At 37.1% G+C, this 16,467-nt stretch overlaps 3 protein-coding genes across 3 annotated transcripts; 1 reads left to right on the top strand and 2 right to left on the bottom strand.

Moving 5' to 3' along the window:
* Positions 1 to 348: 348 nt before the first annotated feature.
* Positions 349 to 2,549, top strand: LOC147759509 (von Willebrand factor D and EGF domain-containing protein-like). The gene is made up of 2 exons (XM_086996455.1): positions 349 to 629; positions 2,012 to 2,549. Exons 1-2 carry the CDS (start codon positions 465 to 467, stop codon positions 2,231 to 2,233), a joined length of 387 nt encoding a protein of 128 aa, XP_086852581.1. The 5' UTR covers positions 349 to 464; the 3' UTR covers positions 2,234 to 2,549.
* Positions 2,550 to 4,343: 1,794 nt separating this feature from the next.
* On the bottom strand, positions 4,344 to 7,067 carry LOC147759510 (pentraxin fusion protein-like). Its single transcript, XM_086997478.1, has 4 exons — positions 7,028 to 7,067; positions 6,464 to 6,700; positions 5,833 to 6,048; positions 4,344 to 5,202 (listed from the first exon to the last, which is right to left on the bottom strand). Exons 1-4 carry the CDS (start codon positions 7,065 to 7,067, stop codon positions 4,946 to 4,948), a joined length of 750 nt encoding a protein of 249 aa, XP_086853604.1. The 3' UTR covers positions 4,344 to 4,945.
* A 6,882-nt stretch (positions 7,068 to 13,949) lies between these two features.
* On the bottom strand, positions 13,950 to 16,316 carry LOC147759511 (fucolectin-like). The gene is made up of 4 exons (XM_086997479.1): positions 16,277 to 16,316; positions 15,595 to 15,831; positions 14,956 to 15,171; positions 13,950 to 14,614 (listed from the first exon to the last, which is right to left on the bottom strand). The coding sequence occupies exons 1-4, from the start codon at positions 16,314 to 16,316 to the stop codon at positions 14,358 to 14,360; spliced, it is 750 nt and encodes a 249-aa protein (XP_086853605.1). The 3' UTR covers positions 13,950 to 14,357.
* Between the last annotated feature and the right edge of the window lie 151 nt (positions 16,317 to 16,467).

The raw sequence follows: 16,467 nt of genomic DNA on the forward strand, positions 1-16,467 counted from the left end.
TACACGTTCTAACCAAAGGAAAGAGAGAAAAGTCTGATAGATCGGGATATTTTGTGTGAATTGGGAGATCGGAAGATATGTCCCCAAATCGGGAGACTCTTGACTAGACCGGGCGTGCTGACAGGTCTCTGGGCTCCGTATCTCGAAAGGTTCGCTGTGTTGCGCACGTGCGCAAGCGTTTCGATTCCATAACCGATTCTATTTCGAGATACGGGGCCATGAAATCGAGACACTTGCGTACGTGCAAGTGAGTCTCGATTTCATGGCCCCGTATCTTGAAATAGAATCGGTTATGGAATCGAGACACTAACACACGTGCGCAACATAGCGAACCTTTCGAGATACGGAGCCCTGGTTAATTTCCAGCTAACTGTTGCTGCTGTTGTTGAGATTGTTATTGGTGTGATAAAACTACATGTATATGGTTATTTTTTCATTGCGTTCCAGAAAACGACCCATGTAATATGTACAGCGCCTTAACCGAGCCATGGCGGAACGTGGAACAGGGCAGCAATGTCCAAGAACTTGAGAACGCTTTCGGCCGCGCTAATTGTGACAGCTCTTCTCGTGGCTGGGTGGCAGCCTGGTATCGCTTTCTGCCCCCTGCCGGAACGATGATGACTCAACAGGTACATAAACCATTTCTTGAGGCTTGCATGGATGACATTTTGGAAGGCTAAAGGGATTTGGATGCACTTTTATTACTTGAAAAAAAATCGTTAGTCTATCACTCTGCTCTTTAAATTTGTCTGTGGTATTTTTTTTGTCCGAATATAGAGGCCACAATTTTAGAGATTTTTGTTTCATTTTTTTATGTTGATTGGTAATAGATGGACTGAATGGGTTTCAAAAGGATCAGATTATGATCGGCAATATTTTAGAATATTTAATGGGGGGACTAGGGATAGGTAATTTAGGGAGGCTATGCCTCTTTGAAACAGGTACGCCATACAGGTATACAGTATACCCTGGCTGCTCGAGATTAATTACCACTTGTCATTTGGTTTACAGAGTATAACATGTGGCATTTGCCATTTTTATCATTAAACCCCTAGATCTATTGACTTTAAGACAATGAATGACTGTTTACAGTGTGTCAAAACATTGCTAACCTGACATCATACTGTTTTGAACAATGCCCATTTCTAGGCATGCCTGTTAAACAAGGCAGATTGATTTAAGAATAGCCGTACATATTTGTAATGTAAGATCTACTAGTATTGTTTTGAATGGTATCGAGTTCTGTATTTCTTATTTTTAATATAATCTCATTTTAATGCCCAGGCTATGGATAGGGAATTAATGCATGATGGTTAACCCCCTATGGGAGTACCAGTACATCATACATGTACATTGATAGCAGGAGGAAACAGAGAGATAGATACACAAATAAAAAGATAATTTATTGTAACCAAATGTGCACCATGGAAGGCATCCTTTTTCATTTTTACTGTTGGCATAATCTGTGAAATATATTAATTAAAATTAATGTTAATCATTACTTAGACATTTCCTCCAAATCAATAAATATGTAAAAAGCCGTAAAGAACGAAATGTATGTGCTGGATTACAGTTCTTATATTAAGTAGCAGCAATCAACTTTCAATTGCCCATAGGGCTAAGGTACCCAGGTCTATCTTTTATACTGTAACTTGTAGCAATGATGCATTCTTGTTGTACTATATTTAGCAAGTTCTTGCTGTATCGAGCAATTTCATTTATCTATTTTTATTTGATTCAGTGTTTGTTTGGGTTTTTGTCCACTTTTTTATTCGTTTATTTTCCTTTTATTCTTTATTTTATAATATTTTCAATTATTTATATGAAATGTTATTCAACTATTTTATAAAATTATTCTAAAATTTATTTTTCTTCTTATTCCTTCTCCATTTTTGCTTTTTTATTATTTAGATAAAGTTTTCATTGGTACTACAATACCTTTTGTCCCAAACCTAATCTTACCGCTGTACGTTTAATTGATATAAAATACAATGTCTGTATCTCTCTCCAGTGCCCTGACAGCGGGTCATGCGGAAGTCACGTCTCCCACTGGCTGCTGGGGACTCACCCAAACGTGACCGGAAGTCAGGTCACGCTGGATGTATGCGGATCGTTGATTGGTCAATGCTGTTTCTCAACACAGACGGTCAGAGTAAAGAACTGTGGCACATATTTCGTGTACTATCTCCCACCATTGGGAGGATGTCATCACGGATATTGTGGAACAAACTAGCTGCAGAATTGTACGGGGGCAATTCTGCCTGGAATACGAGTATATGTGTATTGAATTTCCACTGAACTGCAACAAGGTAGATTTCGATTGTATTTGTGTACCCTCCTTTACTAATCCTCCCTCTTCGGTTTCTTTTTTTCACCTTTCCTCTTAAAACAAATTACCAAAAAAAAAGTATATCCAATTTGTGTAAACACCAAGTCGAAGTCGACCTTATTGACCGGTCAAGACGAAATGTATACAACTACATGCATGAGGTACCAGTAGTCCCTGAATCAACTATGAAGTGGGCTTACAGTAGGCCTATATCACACAGCTTAAGTCTCCTTTAACTATATATAATATCTGCGTGTGTAGAATATATATATATATATATATATATATATATATATATATATATATATATATTTTTTTTTTTTTTTCTTTTTTTTTCTTTTTCCGGTTTTTCCAGGCGTGCATTATGAATTTTGAACATGACCTTGACACTAATTATTATTCTTGTAGGGCACACACCATTTAAGATTCACTGGTATATGCTTCTTACGGAAATATATCAATTTATTTAAAAATAAATAAATAAAAACTACACGAATTGTTAAGTCATTTCAATAGTGTGCAATTCTAACATTTACTTATTTACGTTATACATCCTGTATCATGTTAGTTAGTCGGAAATAAAACCCTAAATCGCTTCATTTACAGATATTAAATTGGTTGTTATAATGAATACTACACAAACACATCTACTATATCCAGTAAGTGCACATAATACATGTTTTAATTCCTCTCTCTCTAAACTTTCCCGCGAATGTCCAACTTCTTAAATTTTGTAGGTGCAGTAATTCACAGGTATAAGGATTTGACACATATATTGCACTGCTCTTAGTGTCCTTCTTTTCATTGCATGCACGAGTTGTACATGTACAACGATGACTACAAAAAATAATTTTCAGTTTAAAATACATAAAATAATAGCATGACTTTAAGGTGCGCAATTAAGCCGTACACTCTGCGTGATGTTTCCTTGCTAATCGATGCGTTGTTGGTGCACTCCCCGTGCACTTAAATCACCGGATGATCTTTATAAAGGGTGCATCTTAAAAATGCGTACTTATTCAGTTTTTAACATAAATGCTATTGCTGTGCCCACTTAGGCTGCGTTCACATGAAAAATCTATTTTCTAAAAATCTAAAAATTTATTTGCGGTATCTTGTGATTACGGTCTGTGTCTTGAATACCCCTCGGTGTAATAACTGGCAGCGCCGAGAATTAATTACAGCTTTGGAAGTAACTGACTCGCGCTGCCCGCAATTACGCCGTGGGGTATTCAGGGCACAGACCGTGATCACAAGATACCGCATGTAGATTTTTAGATTTTTAGAAAATAGATTTAGCACGTGAACGCATTTCAGTTTGTTTACCTAGCTAAGTTTTCTCATAGATGAATGCCTGAGACCCGTATTAATTTTAAACTTTTAATTTTACATTTTAATAAAGTCAAGGTGCTCTTGTCACTTCTTAAACCCCATATCAAAAACTATTTTCTATGTTTTTTTATGTTCTTGTTTTATTTATGTTCTTATTTATTATGGTTAATATCATAATAATAACAAGATGTAGATCAGTGGCGAATGGCTTCATTGGTGTTACGTGCGAGTTGATGCCCTAGACGCCGAGTTGACGGTTAAAGACACACGGTGTGTGCTAAACCTTTATATAGCACATTATTCACGCTGAGTGTTTGCTTAAATTTTCTTTGTCAAGAAGCTTTCTCTATCGATCTACGACAAAAGAGCCACTCAAAATGAGATACTTGATCTTCAATCGGGGAAATGGATTTTAATTGTGTGAACTGTTTTGTAAAGCGCAAGGGAAAAGTGTTGATTTTTGCCAGGTAACGGTCAAAATCAATGGGTGTTCCACAATTATGTTGCTTTTTATCTGAACTAACGCATGTTATGATTTTGCGGGAAAACACTTGAGTTAGAACTACACTATTCATTTTTGTTTATGCTTTTCTTTTAATAGTATTCATTATATTCAAAATATGCCCACTATTTACATATGTAGTAGTCACATTCTATTACACATGTAATTTCTGATCTTTATTTATCTATTAAAACAATGCAAATACGAGTAGAAGTAAATTTACAGCTAAACCAGCATAAAGGGTATTAAACAGCTGATAGTTAAGTTTAGAAAGTATTTCCCATAATAGCAAGAATTAAGAGATTTTAATTTAAATTTAAAAATCAATGAAAAAAGTACAACTCTGATATTGGAAGTCACATTTAATTGGCATCTGACCGACGTTGCGGTCTCAGACTGAGATCTTCCACTAGGTAAATGACCTGGATGGACTGGTCACCACATATTGTCATCGGTTGGGAAGTGACCGTTTCATCCAGGTCATTACCTAGTGAAAAGTCTCAGGTTGAGACTGCAACGTCGATCGGATGTCAAGATATACACAATTCCATATTTAATTCTACTAAATGTAAAAACATTCACTTATTATTAAATAACAAAAATACGCGTATTATGGGTCAATAAACGGTTTCAGAAAATTATTATGAATAGACTCGGGTATCATGTACAATATTATGACTCACTTAATAACACACTTTATAATACACGAACATTTAATGAAGAATTTTGACCAAACCCATGAATTGATTTCGCCCTCTTGACAATACTGTCTCGCCTTACGCCTATCCCAAGCAGTTGGCTTCATAATAGTCATAACCAGGTTCTGCCTGCAAGTCGCCGGATTGGGCAGTGCTGGACAGTAGTTCACAGGTACATTGATCATTTCCGGTACAGAGAACGTTTACGGCCGCACACTCCCAGTGCTGCATACAGGAGATACTGCATTTGATCAGGCTGCGGACATTAAGCGTGGCAAGGGGCACGACGGTTGCGCGAGCACCTTCTGCTACCCGCTGTAACCTGGCTGTACTTTTAATACCTACAAACAAATATTATTATTATTATTACTATTATTATCATTACTGATGTTGTTATTTTATACCTTTTACAGGTTTCTCCGACGAAAAACACGTTCGTCTAGGTTAAGCGTCGCACTTCAAATGATCTGCGCTTTAAAGTGAGGTGAGCGGCGTGGCTTCAAACAAGAGGAATTGCGCTAAACAGTTAGATGTTACTTTCGTTCACCAAGGGACTTTGGCTACCCTTGACACCAGGGAAGTGAGCCACCAACCCCCCTATAACAGGCCTACCCAACTACCAGACTCGGCACATAAGGATCCTGAATTAACCGGTATATCGGACCACACTACCCGTTTTCAAGGTGTGTGTCAGATTGCATTTCGGAGTATCAGTCAGAACACCGACAGGATGAGCCCGCGGTCGTCCTACAAAATTTGCTCTGGGGTATGATACTCCGAAATGCGATCTGACACACACCTTGAAAACGGGTAGGCCTAGTGTGGTCCGATATACCGGTTAATTCAGGATCCTTATGTGCCGAGTCTGGTAGTTGGGTAGGCCTGTATAATAACCAAAAGGACATCGGTTGTCACTTTGACCTCCGTTTCCCTGACCTAAAACACCTATCCCAATCCCTACATAAACTTACCATGAACCTCTACTTCACAAAGCTGCAAGGGCATGGCGTCGTTGCCAACTTTAATGATCAACACATATCGTCCTCTCAGTGGTGACCCACAGGACAGAGACGTGTTCCCGACAGGTGCCGTCCCCGGGTAACTGGCGCAGAGCTTGTACTGGGTGAATGATGAACTATCCTCGTAAATGAAGCCAACTCTCACTTCAAAATTAACCAGACGCTCAGCTGAAATTAGCGCAATGTTCAACCTGACAAAAGCTTTGATAATACTTGGGTGCCATGAGTTATGAAAATAACTCGACTACATTTGGTAGATAAATACAAGGATGAATGAAGATACCTCAATATTTGAAAACGTTGTCACATGTTAATCAGCTAATATATTAGTACTTTTCCAAACCGGCAACTTTGTTTCAGTTTCAATGTTCAGTTTAAACGTACTTGTTTCGGTTCTACATGTGTTACTCCGTTGCAGCATTGAAACATGCAAGTGCGAAGCGTGAATACCAAAAATTAAAAGCACAAAATTAGAATGAAAGTGATTGCTTTTTAAGTCATTCGGGTTATTTATGAAACATTCCAAGTAATACATCAGCAGTAATAAAGTGAATACAAAACACCTAAGAAGAACAACACTTACAACAGCACTCGGCTCGGTTTGTTATGATAACACCTGCCAGTTTTTCCGTGGTTTTTAAATCCACCAGCCACCAATTCGCCTGAGCCCAGTTGGTATGGGAACAGCTGCCTCGTGACCAGTCGTCGTCATAGTTACCGTCCACAGTGAGATTGGCACTGTATGTCAGGTAGGTGGAACTTTGGTATGCGGGTTTACCCTGGGCCAAACTCTGCCCGCAACCTGTGCACAGTGGCACACCTGCCGGGGAAAATATTTAGTAGACATTAAAAGATTGACTAGTTTTAGCTTTGGGGCCGTGTACACGTACAGTGAAGCTTTAAATGATGATCTCTTAGTTGATAGCTTCAACTTGACCCGTCAGTGCTTGATTTCAAGTATCAAAAAAGTGACCGACTTTTCTATGGTTTCACCAATTAATTTTTTTAACTTTGAATCGTGTTTGCACTTAAATTTTGCCTTGTTTGATATTCAATTTAGAGCTTCAAAGTAAACGTTTCTAACTGTGGCAATAAGAAAAATTAGATAGCTTTTATATCTTGTGCGACTACCCAATGTCAGACTTACCGAGAACTGTCATGGTAACGATCAGAAGTCTTGGCGACATCATACTTAGAGAATTGCCTTTAAAATACCCTACAACATCGGACTCCTGAAGCGAAACTGATAAATAAAAACAAAAGCACGGACTGAGTGGAACGTGTAAATGAAATAAATATCACGCCTTTGTTTCAAAGTGTGCCGTGTGAAATTGAAGGTAATCCCTTTCAATGCAAATAGTAATAAAAACTCGTATGTTTGCACATGTACTGTTTTTCTGTTTAAACGCGTGTATGCTGACGTTTGTTCTGTTTGTAAGCTGAGATAGCTTTATGCTTCTGTGGCTAAATAAAAATAAGCGGTCGATAACAGCTAGATTGCAAAACTGTGATTAAGGATAAAAACAAAAGAAGCCCACAAGATACTTTTTTTATATTTCTTCATTTGTGAATATGTGTGTGTGTGTGTGTGTGTGTGTGAGAGAGAGAGAGAGAGAGAGAGAGAATATGTGCGTTTGTGTGTGATTGACGTGTGTCAAGTTATAAAAATTTTTACTTAAGTTTAATTCTCGATCACAAAACAGTATAAAAATGTTGTTGTAATATATAGCACTTCAAAACAGGGTCACGAGAGTCTAAATAAATGCCTACTTGTAAGTGGGCCTGTTGTTTGCATCTATTAGAAAGAGTAAGTGGCGTTGTTTTATGATAGTAGGCTTGTTAAGAGGTCAAACGCTGCATTTTATAGTACAAATGTCTAACTTGGCATAAATGTACATTGGGCCAAAAGAAAATTTTTTATCCAAAGAGACGCCCTATCGATACATTAATTAGCATAAATTATGCAAATTATGTGCCAAAATATATAATATTTCATATTTCCATTAATTTTTGGCCTAGAAACATGTGTAGATTATCAAACCTGACTAAAGAAGGGACAAGGAACCCATTTTTGATCATTTGGAAGCAATTGGTGGCCATTTTGTGCCTCAAATCCAAGATGGCCGCCACCCACCATTTTGAAAATGGACATAATTTTGCTATTTTATGTTGAATTTTGAAGTGTTTGGTCTAACTATACTTGATATATATATCAATTCCTACTATTTTGGGGGTGCAAAAGTCATTTTTGATATTGTTATGGTGATAGTAGGTGATTTGAAGAAACAAAGAGGGTGATTTAAGTGCCTACCAAGATATGTGTGAAGACTGCAAAACCATGGATATTGATAACCCGTATTCAAATATATCTCAATGCAATTTTTTGTTATATGCTATCCATAATGGACTAAATTATGAGAAAAAAAAACTCATTTTTACCATTATGGAGGCCATTGTGGCCATTTTGTCCCTCAAATCCAAAATGGCCGCCAAAAACCATTTTGAAATTGGGCATAATTCGCTATTTTGAAACTATATGTATTACATCTTTGTAAATGAGTAATACGTCGTTTTATATTATTTTCTAGTGCAGAATACATTATTTGTTTCATTAAGTTTGTGCCTCAAATCCAAGATGACCCTCATACGCCATTTTCAAATTGAGCATTATTCACCGTTTTGAAACTATCACACCTTCATAAGCGTGCCATACGTCATTTTTGATTATTTCCTGGTGCAGAATGCATTTTCGGTTTCATAAAATGTAAATAGAAACTTTTATAAGCCTCCAAATAAATATAGGATTCAGTCGCCACATGGGCCTGCAGTTTATATGTACAATTAGTAATCCAATTAGTGCAAAACTGCTTTTGCCCGATCTATAAAACAAGTGTCAGCAAACAAAATGGCTGCATTAAAGCAAAATAATACATCTTTGACCGCATGAGGATAATTGTTAGCCATAATTTTGATCAAAACCAAGTGTTGGTTGCATGCCGCTATTTTAATAATTTGGTGTAATTTATAACCTTTGAACTGTGCGCTTGTATTAGGTAAAATGGTACTATTCTGGGGGCTCATAAGTAATTTTCCAGTGCTAATTTGGTGACAGAAGATAATAAAAAGGTACCGTAATATAAGGTTGTAAAATGAATTCCAAGATGAGTTTCGTTGAGTCTGTAACAAAAATGTGGAACCCGAACCACATGCTCCAATATATCATCTAGATTTATCTTAAGTGACCATCCACTAAAAGATACTGAATAATTTAAAGGTAAGCAATAAATATATATACATAGTGGTATTATATTATTAATCTTTTACTGGTCAATGTGAACCAAAAAGCCACATGTACATTTATGTCCCAGTCACTGGGGCTTGCATTTGCATGTTAAATATAGTCCAGAAAATTGGAAGGGTGAAATATGTGTCGTCTTATAATACTATGGAACTTGGTTAGTTGTATTGATGCGAAAATGCCCGTGAAAGACAAGCAAATGGACTTTGCTTTGAAATAGCTCCAGATCTTGTCTGCAAAATCATCCAGCAGCACAAAAAAAAAAAACATGCATGATCAGCTCTGGTAGGCCAATAAGACAACAGCCAGTAAGAATTGAGGTTTTGTCAGTGTCCTATGAGAAACAGCCAAACAATATATTAAAATCCAGTTTCCAGAGAAACAAATCAATGCATGAGAACATGTCGCATCAGAGGAAAGTTGGTATCTTTACACAAAAGAAGGAATCTGCAAAACCAACTAGAAAGCAGCAGCTGCGCAGGTAGGCAAGAGGGATAAAGCAAAAAAGTCGAGGAAACAACCTCTTTTCGTAGTTGACAGTGCCAGTGATCATTCCTAGCATGATTTGGCCAGACAAGTCATCTCACTACCAATAGAAACCCATAAGGCAACTACATAGTTCTCATTGTTTCCAATGGACGAACAAGCACAAAACATCTACAGTATATGACAACTACAGGAAAATTCATCTTGGAATCATCTTAAAATACCTTATGCCTTTGTTATTATCCTCTGTCACCAGAATAACACCGGAAATTAATTACGTACTTCCAAAATAGTATCAATTGATGTATTACGATCATATATGAAAGTCCAACAGCTCAAAAAGGTAAATTATGCCATCATTTTAAAATAGTGACAGGCTCTTGGATATGAACAACAGAATAGCTAACAGTAGTCACCATAAAGTCGAATCAGCCATGCTGGTCTCTTGCACTTAATCTATGTCTGGCAAAACCATTTTATAATTGTTATATAACATATTTTTGCACAAATTTGACTTCAAGACGTATACAAGCGAAGGTGCAGACGTAAGCCTGTATTGGTGTTGGAGCCTTGTAATATTTTCTTTTTGTATTATATCTCAGAAGAGATAAGACACGACTTCTACAACACAAATGATAAGAAACGATGTATAACATGCTAGTGTAAGAGCAATAGCTTCAAATTGATGAGTTATGCCTTACCCGTATTTCAAAATTGTGACTGGCGGCCATCTTGGATTTGAGGATCAAAATGACTACCAATTGTCTCCAAAGCACCAAGTATGTGTTCTTTACCTTTTTTGCCATTTTGGTCTTTGATGCTTGTTTCAAGCTCTTTGGGATTTAATAAAACATTTTGTACTAATTAGACTACATGGCACATGTAAGTCTATTTGACAACTTAAGCCTACATGCATATTGATTTTGGAGGCTAAAATAGTTTGTACTCACATTTCATGAAACAGATAATGTATTCTGCAACAGAAAATAATATAAAACGACGTATTACTCATTTACAAAGATGTAATACATATAGTTTCAAAATAGCGAATTATGCCCAATTTCAAAATGGTTTTTGGAGGCCATCTTGGATTTGAGGGATAAAACGGCCACCAATGGCCTCCATAATGGTAAAAATGTGTTTTTTTTTCTCATAATATAGTCCAATAGAGATGGTATATAACAAAAAATTGCATTGAGATATATTTGAATACGGGTTATTAATATCCATGGTTTTGCAGCGTTCACACATATCTTGGTAGGCACTTAAAACACCCTCTTTGTTCCTTCAAATCATCTACTATCACCATAACAATATCAAAAATGACTTTTGCACCCCCAAAATAGTAAGAATCGATATATATATCAAGTATAGTTAGACCAAACGCTTCAAAATTCAACATAAAATAGCAAAATTATGTCCACTTTCAAAATGGCGGGTGGCGGCCATCTTGGATTTGAGGCACAAAATGGCCACCAATTGCTTCCAAATGATCAAAAATGGGTTCCTTGTCCCTTCTTTAGTCAGGTTTGATAATCTATACATGTTTCTAGGCCAAAAATTAATGGAAATATGAAATATTATATATTTTGGCACATAATTTGCATAATTTATGCTAATTAATGTATCGATAGAGGGCGTCTCTTTGGATAAAAAATTTTCTTTTGGCCCAAGGAACATTTATGCCAAGTTAGACATTTGTACTACAAAATGCAGCGTTTGGCCATTTTTTTGGTCCTTAACAAGCCTACTATGAACCGACGCTAAACTAAAACCAACCTGTAGCGAAGGCAGCTTGAACATGTCCTCACTGACGGAGGCCTGTAAGCAGTTAGAAATAAGTGATATTTGATCAAATGTCATAATTCCTTATAAATTATTAATACCGTAAGATCTCTGCATCACGAAATGTTGATTTTTTTTTCTTTTTGCTTCTAAGTTAACCCATCTCTGACCTACCCTGAAAATTTCATCAAAATCGGTCCATAATTTTTGAGTTATGTTGATGACAAACAAACATACAGAAGGACAGGGGTGAAAACATAACTTCCTTGGCGGAGGTAATTAGTGTAAACACTATTAGTGGAAGTCAACCTCATTGGCCGGTCAAGACGAAATGTACACAACTACATATATGAGATGTCAGTAGTCCCTGAATCACCTGTGAAATGGGCTTACAGTATATCACACACTTAAGTCTCATTAAAGTTTTTCCACGCATGTATTATAAACTTCAAACATTAATTATTGTTCTTGTAGGGCGCACAACATTTAAGATTTACTGGTATATGCTTCTTGCTGAAAGATAATATAAAAACTACAAGAATTGTTAAGTCATTTCAATAGTGTGTAATTCTAACCTTTACTTATTGCACTGCTCTTTGTGTCCTGCGGGTACCGTGTTGCTTCTCCCACATGACCTTAGCCGTACACTCTCTTGAGGCTTTCTTGCCAATCAATGCATTGTCGGAGCACTCCCTGTGCATTTGGAGCAACGCATCTTAAACATTCATATTGATTCAGTTTTAAATATAAATGCTATTGCTATGCAAACTAAAGTTACTAAAAGAGGGGTGGGGAAGAGAACCAAAAGACGAGCAAGATGTTCCACCAAGTGACCAGAGGATTTTGGTATTTAAGAGGGCGTACCGCGCCATATGGTACGGTTTGAACTATGAGTCAACTAGTCGAAATTCCCATTTTAAGAGGGGGCCATTGGTGTGATCAAACCCCCCTGACACCCCCTTCTAAATCCACCACTGGTATAAGCACAAAAATCAGCCACAAGTGCATGTACTGGTACTCTTTACCCTTACAACATTGCAGATAGGTGATTGCGACTTTGTCCATGGTGTCAAAATTCCAGAAAGTGAGAAATATCCGAATTGTGTACAACCAGTGAATAGCCGGACAAAAACCTGTGAATATCTAGTAAAAAAAATGTTCAGTTTGTGACCCTTGTAATGGATAGATATCACGGGCTATTTCGGTGTCTACAAACAAAAATAAATGAGATTAAGAGTGGGTCTCTGTCACTTGTATTTTTTACAAATATCTGGTGTTTTTATGTAGCTTCATTTACATGTGTTATCGATTCCGAAACTTTTTGACTACGGGGGAATCGTAACCATCTCGTTGTGTATTGTGTTTCACTGTCACCTCAGGCTCAATATTTTAACACTTTCTAAACCTAATGATCAACAACCAACTCATTCGCTGTATGAAATACTAGTGAATAGACGTGTCCTTTGTTTTCATTTCCTCTTTCTCCTTTTCTTTCAGCATATATATGGGAAAATATATATAATATATATATATATTATAACTCATATGGAAGAGTTTTCTTGCAATTCTATTACCCCTGTCTCATCCAGATATTTCCAGAACTGGCGATACCATTTTCTAATCTTGGCCGAATTTCAGTTAGTTTACATAACTAAGTTTTCTCATAGATGAATGCCTGAGATCTGTCTTAATTCTTAACTTTTAATTTTACATTTTAATAAAGTCAAGGTGCTTTTATTACTTCTTAAATCCACATCAAAAACTATTTTCCATGATTTTTGAATGAACTTGTTTGATTCATGTTCTCATTTATTATGGTTAATATCATAATGAAAACAAGATGTAGATCACTGGCGATTGGTTTCATTGGTGTTTCGTGCGAGTTGGTGCCTTTTTGTTGACGCACGGTGTGTGCTAAACCTTTATATAGCACTTTATTCTCGCTGAGTTTTTGCTTATTTTCCTTTGTCACGAAGTTTTCTCTATCGATCTACGATAAAAGAGTCACTCAAAATGAGATACTTGAACTACAATCTGGGAAATGGATTTTAATAATGTGAACTGTTTTGGATATGGAAAAGCGGAAGGGAAAAGTGTTGATTCTTCCAGGAAAATGAAAACGTTTACTGCCAGGCCAACAAAGTAACGACCAAAATCAATGAATGTTTCACAGTTACGTTGCTTTTTATCCGAATAAAACGCATACTATGATTCTGTGGGAAAACTATACTGATTTATTTTCTGTTATGCTTTCCTTTATATACATTATTTTCATTATTTTCAAAATATGCCCAGTATTTAAATATGTAGTCACATTCTATTACATGTAATTTTCTATCATTATTTATCTATAAAAAATGAAAATGCGAGCAGAAGTGAATTTTCAGCCAAACCAGCATAAAGCGTATTTAACAGCTGATAGTAAAGTTAAAAACCATTTCCCATAATAACAGGAAGAGATTAAATCAATATGAAAACTTTGATACTTTGGCAACTGACCGACGTTGCGCTCTCAGCCTCAGACCTTCCACTAGGTAGACGACCAAGGTGGACTGGTCACCATATATTGTCATCGGCTGGGAAGTGACCGTTCCATCCAGGTCATTACTTAGTGAAAGGTCTCAGGCTGAGACAGCAACGTCGATCAGATGTCAAGATAAACACAGTTCCTATTTTAATACTATACCAGATGCTAAAAACATTCACTTATTATTCAATAACAAAAATACGCGTATTAGGGGGTCAATAAACGGTTTCAGAAAATTATTATGAATAGACTCGCGTATCATGTACAATGACTCACTTAATAACATACTTAATAATATACACTGTAAAATACTTAATGAAGAAATTTGACCAAACCCATGAACTGATTTCGCCTTCTTAATAAGACTGTCTCGCCTTACGCCTATCCCAAGCAGTTGGTTTCATAATAGTCATAACCAATGTCCGCCTGCAAGTCGCTGGTTTGGGCAGTACTGGGCAGAAGTTCACAGATACATTGGTCATTTCCCATACAGAGAACGTTTATGGACTCACATTTCCAGTGCTGCATACAGGAGATACTGCATTTGACAAGGCTGCGGACATTCAGCGAGGCTAGGGGCACGAGGGCCGCGCGAGCACCTTCTGCTACCCGCTGTAACCTGGCTGTACTTTTAATACCTACAAACAAATATTATTATTATTATTATTATTATTATTATTAATGTTGTTATTGTACACCTTTTACTATTTTCTCCGACAAAAACGTTCGTCTAGGTTTAGCGTCGCACTTCAAAAGATCTGTGTTTCATAGTGAGGTAAGCGGTGTGCGTGGCTTCAAACAAGAGGAATTGCGCCTACCAATATTAGATGTTACTTTCTTTCATCAAGGGGCTTTGGCTACCCAATACACCAGGGAAGGGAGCCATCAACCCCCTATTACCTCCAAAAGGACATCGGTTGTCACATTGACTTCCATTGCCCTGACCTAAAACACCTATTCCAATCCCTACATAACTTACCATGAACCTCTACTTCACAAAGTTGCAAGGGCATGGTGTCGTTGCCAACTTTAATGATCAAGACATATCGTCCTCTCATTGGTGACCCACATGAGAGAGACGTGTTCCCAACAGGTGCCACCCCCGGGTAACTGGCGCAGAGTTTGTACTGGGTGAATGATGAACTCCCCACGTAAATGAAGCCAACTCTCACTTCAAAATCAACCAGACGATTAGCTGAAAGTAGCGCAATGTTCAACCTGACATACGCTTTGACAATACTTTGATGCCAAGAGTTATGAAAGTAACTCGACTTTGGTAGATGAATACAAGGATGAATGAAGATACCTCAATATTTGAAAACGTTGTCACTTGTTAATCAGCTAATACATGTACACTAGTACTGTACCTTTCCAAACCGGCAACTTCTTTTCAGTTTAAATGTTCAGTTTAAATACACTTGTTTCAGTTCTACATGTATTAGTCCGTTGCAGCATTGAAACATGCAAGTTTGAAGCGTGGATACCAAAAAAAAATCAAAGCATGAAACTATATTGAAAGTGATTTCTTAGTCATTTGGCTTAATTGTGAAACATTCCAAATAATTGATCAGCAGTCATACCTTGAATCCAAAAAACACGTAATCTGAGGAAAACTTACAACAGCAGTCGGCTCGGTTTGTTATGATAACACCTGCCAGTTTTTCCGTGGTTTTCAAATCCACCAGCCACCAGTTTCCCTGAGCCCATTTGGTGTGAGAACAACTGCCTCGTCTCCAGCTGTCGTCATAGTTACCGTCCACAGCGAGACTGGCATGGTCGATCACTCGAGTGGAACTTTGGTATGCGGGTTTACCGTAGGCCAACCCCTGCGCGCAACCTTTGCACAGTGGCACACCTGCCGGTGAAAATAATTAGAAGATATATTTTAAAAAATGACTTTTTTGGCTATGGGAAATATGGAAACGCGTACATGTACAGCGTGCCTTTAAAAAATAATTTCTTAGTTGATAGTTTCTACTGTCGGTGATGGATTTCAAGTGTCAAAAAAGTGATTAATTGCATATACATTTCCAACAACTGACCTTGTTCCTCAATCTCTTAAGTCATTTATGACCGTTTACAATCAGCAAAATCCCCGTTACTGTTTGCGTGCATCACATGGCGTCCTGTAACCGACCTTTTCTCTTGTTTCGTCAATTAATTTTTTTACTTAGAATGCTTGCACTTAAATTTTGCCTTGCTTGATATTCAATTTAGAACTCCAAACTAAATGTTTCTAACTGTGGCAGAAAGAAAAAAATAGATAGCTTTTTTTTTAGACTACCCAATTTCTGACTTACCAAAAACTGCTATGGTAACGACCAGAAGCCTTTGCGACATCATACTTCTCTCTCAATGAATATCACGCCTTTTTTAAAGTGTGCCGTCTAAAATCGAAGGTTATCCCTTTCCATGCAAACAGTTTGCACATGTACTGTTTATTCTGTTTAAACGCCTGTATGCTGACTTTTGTTTTGTACGTAATGTGAGA

The sequence above is a fragment of the Lingula anatina genome, chromosome 10 (assembly GCF_051362555.1).
Source record: "Lingula anatina isolate TDL-2025a chromosome 10, LinAna3.0, whole genome shotgun sequence".
Lineage (NCBI taxonomy): Eukaryota > Metazoa > Brachiopoda > Lingulata > Lingulida > Lingulidae > Lingula > Lingula anatina.

Coding starts and splice junctions, on each gene's coding strand:
- LOC147759510 (XM_086997478.1), bottom strand. CDS start 7,067: ATGTCGCCAAGACTTCTGATCGTTACCATGACAGTTCTCG. Junction 6,701..7,027: donor CGTTACCATGACAGTTCTCG/GTAAGTCTGACA, acceptor TTTCCCCGGCAG/GTGTGCCACTGTGCACAGGT. Junction 5,203..5,832: donor TTGTGAAGTAGAGGTTCATG/GTAAGTTTATGT, acceptor ATTTGTTTGTAG/GTATTAAAAGTACAGCCAGG.
- LOC147759511 (XM_086997479.1), bottom strand. CDS start 16,316: ATGTCGCAAAGGCTTCTGGTCGTTACCATAGCAGTTTTTG. Junction 15,832..16,276: donor CGTTACCATAGCAGTTTTTG/GTAAGTCAGAAA, acceptor TTTCACCGGCAG/GTGTGCCACTGTGCAAAGGT. Junction 15,172..15,594: donor AAACCGAGCCGACTGCTGTT/GTAAGTTTTCCT, acceptor CGCTACTTTCAG/CTAATCGTCTGGTTGATTTT.
- LOC147759509 (XM_086996455.1), top strand. CDS start 465: ATGTACAGCGCCTTAACCGAGCCATGGCGGAACGTGGAACAGGGCAGC. Junction 630..2,011: donor GAACGATGATGACTCAACAG/GTACATAAACCA, acceptor ATCTCTCTCCAG/TGCCCTGACAGCGGGTCATG.